General features: G+C 34.9%; 1 protein-coding gene across 2 annotated transcripts in view; it reads right to left on the reverse strand.

The window, feature by feature from the left end:
• LOC109543824 (ATP-binding cassette sub-family G member 1) overlaps positions 1–5,220 on the reverse strand; it is a 27,412-nt gene extending 22,192 nt beyond the window's left edge. Inside the window, exon 1 of one of the 2 annotated variants that reach the window (XM_048665490.1) lies at positions 5,163–5,220. In XM_048665490.1, the coding sequence (XP_048521447.1) occupies positions 5,163–5,199 (37 nt within the window). In that variant the 5' untranslated portion in view covers positions 5,200–5,220. Of the gene's footprint in view, positions 1–1,825; positions 1,940–5,162 lie in introns of those variants that run through there. The other variant, XM_048665488.1, reaches the window with a different exon arrangement.
• Positions 5,221–7,757: the final 2,537 nt, after the last annotated feature.

The following is a 7,757-nucleotide window of genomic DNA, read 5'->3' on the forward strand; positions in this document are numbered from 1 at the left end:
CAAATGTTTGGTGTTGTAGGGTTTATTTATAAACACCCATATTCGAGGTTATGAGAACAGGTTGACATTTTGTCAACAAATCTTGTTGAATTTACTGTTTATCCTTGTCTATCTTATTGTCAGTCTGTATAATTCCATGGTTACCGGATTTTTAAATAATTACGGAGCAACAGGTATTCGCGCAATGTTAATTAGGCAGATTACCTTGAAAAACATTGCTGCCGTATTTCTGATATATTTTTTTGCAAATTTATCAGTTTTTAATAACAATTAATTTATTTTACTATTTTTTCTGTACTTCTCTAACAGCGCCAGACAACACCTCCAGAGGAATGACGCCAATTTTGAATCACCCTGTATATGTATATGTTTGATTTAAAATTTAAATCCGTCGTTCTCCTTCCTTCATCCTTTAAAAGAATGTGTACGAAAACAGGCTAATGAAGCACCTTATGTATCAGGATGTTTAAGGGATGATGTCTGGAAGAATAAAGACATGAGGCTGGACGGGAAACGAGAGCTGAATCAGCAGAAACAAAAATAATACCAAGAACAACAGAAACTAAAACATTAAATGAAATAAGCCATACTTTAAAGAATCATTTTGCTGCATGTTTCATATTTTAAAATTATGTTCTAAATATGCCTACGTCGGTGTTATGGTTCAAATCGAATCAACTGTCTACCTGTAGTAGCAGACAAAGGGCGCGCATTATGTGAAACACTACATAGATATGCCTTTCAATATTTCCTTGATTATAGAATCTCAATGTGAAGAACATATTTTGCCATTTTTCGAAAAACAATCAAATTTACACACTCTATCACATACATTTGCAAACGAGAAATATGTAAATAATGTTCTAGCTCAGTGCCATATAGACACACATGAAACGAGAACCGTGAAATAGGTAAGTGTTTTGCTCTTAGGTTGATACTTTTATCGGCGGCCCGATCGAGGATAAAATCATAAGTTTGAACAAGATTTAGAAAATGTATTCGCCAAAAAGTTGGTCTCAAGAGAAGTCAATTGAGCAACTTACAAAAAGTCCAGTCTGAACACAACATCAAATGCATATAAAGCTGCTCCAACCATTAATATACCTAGTGCCTATGTATTTTATTAAAGCGCAAAGTGCATCCGGTTTACTAAATGAAAAAGATAAAAAAAGTTGTTGGTCAGAGTCCTTCGATCTTTTTCGGAAGCATCATTAAATTAAATATTTAACGATTGTTGATAATGATTTAACGATAATTGATCAAATTTCAAAGTTCTAGTCTATAGACAGTTTACTGGCACAAAGTATGTTATCTTCTTTTTTATGAAACGCATATATATGTTATCTTCTTTTTTATTGTGACGCAAACTTTGGCTTTTTGCAACTATTGTTCTCGCTCTTGTCTTCTGAAACTTCTGAAATATACGCGAGAGACAAATGTTTATACTTTACTTAGGACAATGCGGATAGAAATTAGTTAAAATCACCATAACTTGATAGATTATTCGTTATTAATCAGAATTTCAAGCTTAAACTTTCACCGGTTTACTCGTCAAATTACTTAACTTAAACGAAAAACTTAAGCAACACAGAACATTGCAAACTTGTTAAATCATAGTGCACCATAAATGTGTCGCTTAGTTTCACTGCTTCTATTTAAATTGTCTCCCTTTTTAAGGTAAACTTATTTTTATAAATTCTTAAAACAAAGAGAATATGGAAAGTGATTGGTAAACTCCGAATGCGCAACAAAAATGATTGTGCTTAAAAAACTCAAAACGTTGATTTTCTAATTGCAATTAATGAAACAAAATTATTCTAATTACCTTTCCCATTTTTTGCACTCCAGGAAATATCCTCAAACTCTATAGTTAGACCACCACTGTCTTCTTTCATGGTTGGTGAAAGTTTCTTTGTAAATCAATTTTCAATTCACTTTAATTAAAAAATTACTTTTAATTAAGTACAGCCGGTTCAGTAGATGTCAGTTTTTAAGCCGAAATATATGTAATGAAACTACCATTAGTTGGAGCCATGTCATCAATTGAGAATGGGTCGTTATTTGCAAATTATATCGTATCGTACATGCCACAGGATAGATGGAATCGTAACTACTGATTATGCCTCATCATCAGAGCTTATTTTGTGAAGTTCATTATAATTAATTAATCATGCGACATGTGGAAGACAATCTGATTAATAAAATGCGAGCAAAAATTAAATTAGATAAAAATTTCAAAATATTTTTTATATTATTAATGAGAATGCTTCAGATAACAGCATTTGGTGGTTAAAAAATCTCACAAATTTAATCGCAACTTTTATCAAGTGCAAGATAACAGCAATAGCTTCATGGTTAGATAACTGTTTTAATATCTGAACAAGTTCCAAGCTTTATACTAGATACTACATATTAAAATGAATGATCCTTTAACAAAACTGATAATTTTTCAATGTTATTGATCATTTTGATTAGTTTGGGAAATATAAGTAACCATATAATAATACCATGTAGAGCGATTTTTCAAATGTCGGTGAGATATCAGACGGCAAACATTTAGACTTGTTAAATGTGTGTAATTCTTCTTCTTCTTTATATTCTTTGTAAATACCTTTTGGTCTGTTTATTTCGACTGGTCAATGTTGATTCTCCTGCGATAGAGGTGTCCAACTATCCTTCCATCTTTTTGGTGATCATCCGACTGGTCTTTTACCAGCTCGATTTCCATTTAGCACAATATTGGTTATTCTTTCGGGGTCCATTCTTTCTATAAGGTCCCGCCAGTACCTTCTGCGCTTTCGTCCTCATCTGATTAGATCTTCAATCTAACGGCTATCTCTTATTGTTCTTTCTCCTCACTCTATCCCGTAGTGTCTTTCTTGCTTCAGTCGTCATCTCTGCCGTTCTTAGCACACATTTCGTTTTGTTTGTGTCTGCTCGGATCTCGATGCCATATTGTATTGGTCTTACGCATATTTTGTATATTCGAATTTTACTGTCAATGCTCATATGTTTGTTGTTCCATAAGACGTTTCATAAACAACCTGATGTTAACGAGGCTTTGCTGATCTCGGATTTTAGATCTTTAGTTGGTTAGTTGCGGCTATAAATTGTGACTTGCACGACAATTTCATTGTTTAAAACCGGTTTACATTTCGTTGGTTCCCTGGACGGAAAAAAGAAAACAACAGGATCAGGAGTTGTAGGAATTAGAAATCGATGGAAGGAAAAAATCAGAAAATTCTAAAAGACAATAAGAACAAGAAAGAAGGGCTTTAGACCCAGAACCAATAACATCATTAAAGACTACAACGGAGATCTAATAACCAGGCAAGATCAAATGCTCCAAACCTGGAACGAGTACTTTGAACAACTTCTTAACCAGGGTGACAGAGACAACGAAGAACCGGCCAGCTTCCAAACTGCGAAATGCGAGACTAATACCCTTCTCGAATGGAAATTGAGAACGCCATAAAAAAGTTGGAAAACAAAATCTCCTGGTAAAGACACGATAACCGCCGAACTACTGAAACACGTCGGAAACACAGTAACATCCCAACTACACGCACTCATAATAACTATATGAAAAACGAGAAGATCCCTGAAGACTGGAAAGATAGCATAATAATCCCCATACACAAAAAAGTACACAGAATGGTATGCAAAAATTACACAGGAATATCGCTTATAAACAAACCATACAAAGTGCTATCAAATATAGTCCTGTCTAGAATTATTGCACTCACAGATGAAATAATAGGAGATAGTCAGTGTGGCTTTCGTACAAACCGGTCAACAACTGATCAAATGTTCACAATTAGACAGATACTAGAAAAAATCTGGGAATTTAATAGGCAGCTACACCAATTGCTTACAGACTTTCCACAGGCCTATGATAGTGTGAAAAGAGTTCAAATCTGGGAGACGATGGCAGAATTCGGGATACCTCATAAAATTATAAGACTAACCAGAGTTTGTGTAGAAGGGCCCAGATGCAGAGTAATGTTGGGAGCGATATGTCGGACGTATTCAGAGTAAGTACGGGGCTGAAGCAGGGTGACGCGCTGTCCCCTACTCTTTTCAATATGGCCCTGGAGAAGATCGTAAGGGACTCCAAGCTCGAAACAAAGCTCTTCCAAACAAATGTATTAAACAGTAAGGAAACGTTTGTTAAACTAGAACATGAGGCATCTAAGATGGGTCAAATGATCAACGAAGGTAAGACCAAATACATGCACATCTCTAGAAGAGGCAGAAATCCCCAGAGGGAAAAATACCAGTTGGAAGACTGGTGGCATTAAGGTGGCGAGACAACATCGCTGCTGATCTGAGAAAACTGGACGTCGAAAATGGTACGGAGCTTATGACCGACCGAGTTGGATGGAGGCAAGTCGTCGCGTCAGTCAAAGTCCATCAGGGGCTGCAGCGCTAAAGAGTAAGTAAGTAAGTAAGGTTCCCTGGCAAATGGCGTATATTTTATTTTGGAAATTGATATCTGTATATTAAATTGTGTGCTGACGTGACTGAATCTGTGCAGTTATCTTGGCAGATTGTCATCCGTTTCTGCCAATATTGTCGCGTTATCAGATTATGCTAATGGATTGTCGAATTCTATGGATTTTTCTTTAATTTGGCGCATGATAAATAGAGCGTCAGTTGCGTGCCTATTTCTCCGGAACCCTTGCTGTTCGACTTAATTTCGATCTGTCATTCAAGGTTATCTTTCCTCAGGCCGGTAAATAATTTCATGGTATAACATAGAAGAGTTATACCCCTGTAGTTCTCTGGGTTGGTTTTTTGTCCCTTTGTAAAGATGGGTATTGTGAGGTTCTTATCTCCATACTTTAGAAGTTCGTTGGGTATATTGTCCGCACCGGGTGCTTTTCTATTTTTAAGTTTTTTTGTCTTGTTTTTTACTTCTTCTTACGTGAATGGATGGGACTTCCTCATCTTCTGCCTCCTCTGCTCTCATTTCTATGCCTTGGATGTTAAATCCAATCAAAATATGCTTTATTGCCACGGAAAAATTCACAAATATTATAGACAAAGCGAGTAAAAGAGAAAACAAAACAAAATACTGCAACATAAAATACGTACAGTACGGTCAACAATGGTAAAAAATAAAAAAAACATAATTAAACAGGACAAAATATATCACGTACCATCGTTATGGCCAGAAGATACAAACACAGAGGTCATCAGAGTAAGTCAACCACCTATCGTTACAAGCGGTGCAGAATAACAACACAAATTAAAATTGGAAAACATGGGTGATAACAAGAAACATCATACCCATTTGATAGTTATAACAATTGACGGAGTGTCGTCCGTGAAATTGAAATTTTGCTCGCTGAACTTGAACCCAATATGATTCCGCTCCGCTTGCAACCTGCCGTCCCGTTGATAAACAATAAAAATAAACATGAACTTTCATACTGATGACCCCGAAGTAAAAAGTCTCCAGGATGAATACAGCGGGAAGTGTAAGATTTCTATGGTTTTCAAAGTAGTGCTTGCAAGGAGCTTCACTGTTCAGGCCAAACAAGTAGCGAATTGCTCTTTTCTGAAGTTTAAAAATACTTTGAAATTGCTATACGAAATTTCTGGGTGTTACAGCAGCCCCAAAAGAGTAGGCCGTAGCGGATGTGAGACTTAAATAGAGAGAAGTAAGCGAGCCTAGCGGAGAACACATTCAGCTCCTTAGAAACTGATCGAATTGCGAAACAAGCGGAAGATCTTATCTCTTTGTTATGGAGTCAACATGAGTAGACCACTTTAGGTTAGCATTAATGTTCAAACCACACATGTTCACTGAGTTGACGAATTTCATATTGCTGTTATGAAGGAGCAAGAGTTGTAAAGCTCCGCTATAAGATAATTATTATATATTTATATATATATATATATATTGTATTATATTATAGTGACGATATTTCCCAGTATTCGTTGACATTGCCGTCGGTTAAATTTTCGTTAAGTAACTAGTTGACAGCGTCCGCTGGTATAATGCGTTTGTACTTAATAGTCGAGTGATTTCAAGTTATATTTTTTAAATATAGCGGTTCTTTATTATATTTCTGAGGATTTTCTAGTGTTATCTTCCCCAGGGCAAGATTATGGTCCGTGCCAACATTGACTGCGGCTAGCACTCTTGCGTCATTGATTTGTTTTGGGGTTATAGGTCTGTTCGTCATTATATAGTCAATGCTGGATTTTTGCCCTCTTGTATTACAGAAAGTGTATTTTTGTTGATCTTTATGTTGGAAAATGGTGTTTATTATTCTTAGCTCATTTCTGGTGCAAAATTATACTGTGCCAATTCAAACATTAAAGTCTCCGAGAAGTAATAACCTTTCGCTGTTGGGTATTAATTAAGGTCTATAGTGCTTTGAAGGGAGTTATACAAGCTTTCCGAGTCTTCTTTTGTTTTGGATATATTGTGGCTTACGTTGTACGTAAATTAATTAAAGTATTTTCCAGTGGAAATAAAAAACCAACGTCACAGTGATGCTTCTTGAAAGTTATACTACGACTTTAAATAATTTAATTCAAATATTACCCAACATCAAGGATTAATTCTGTTAAACATATAACAAAACAAAACCCTCATTAAATCTAACTGCCTCATTCACAAACATGAATGACTTTTGCTTTGTGGATTCAATCAATTTTATATTTAATTTAGAAGGCCAGACATTAACATTAATTTGTTGCTTGCCTAATGCTTTGAATATGTCATATACACACAATCATTATTGAATTTATTTCGATTGAATATTGTTTAGTAATAGCAGCGAAATAACGAATAATTGTCGAAACATTCCCACAGTGATAATATGTATAATTTTGTATGTATTTCTTTTTGTAAATCATAAAAACAATACGATTTTATTAACTAATGTGAACGAAATGTGCAAGAAATGTGTTTTGACAGATTTTTTTAGTGTTTTTTTCTCCATTCTGTGCTTATTTTAATGTTTTGCTTGCGGCTTTTTTAAATGTTGCTTTAATAAGCCCAATACCGATTGGGTCGATAGCCGTTTCTATAGGAAATAAAGATTATTTGGTCGATGTTTATGCATATTTTCCTAAACGTAGCATTTGCTATATATATATATATATATACACGTCCTACGGATGATGCGAAGCCCGCTAAATACAACAGATGAAATGAAGCCCGGGTTGTGAGGCAAGGGGGGTTATTAAATTGAATTCATTTCGGAGTAATCTTTACACATTTCAGATGAATTATATATACTCGCGGATGGCTCACGTTTGTTAGGAAGCCCTACAGTGTTGTCTTGTATCAAAAGCTTCGACATATTTTCAGACCACTTTTCTACTCTTTGATATTTAATAATTTGGGTTAGACGTACCTTGGTTTTAGTAGTTTCATTAATATATATTTCTGATTAACGAACATTTAATGAATATATCAAGTCGCATCGAAAATTAAACATCTGAGCTAAACACTATTCAGTCCCAGAAAATAAAGCCGGTTTCATATTATTTCATCTGATGTAAAATTATTTGAAGTTGGAACTTTGAACACTTTATTTGATTGGAACTAATCTCTGCTAAACAATAATAAAGCATAAGTCTTTTAGTTACTTACTACTACTGAAAAAGTGTTAATTATTAATGTTATGTTATGTGTTAATTCAAAAGATAAATGGATGTCAGGCACAAAAGTTATTAGATGTTTGACTGAAAGTTCTGGGGCTGTTTATCCCAAGTTATTACCTTCAACAAAATTT

The sequence above is a fragment of the Dendroctonus ponderosae genome, unplaced genomic scaffold (genome assembly GCF_020466585.1).
Source record: "Dendroctonus ponderosae isolate FM_Combo_2020 unplaced genomic scaffold, Dpon_F_20191213v2 Dpon_F_20191213_1, whole genome shotgun sequence".
Classification (NCBI taxonomy): domain Eukaryota; kingdom Metazoa; phylum Arthropoda; class Insecta; order Coleoptera; family Curculionidae; genus Dendroctonus; species Dendroctonus ponderosae.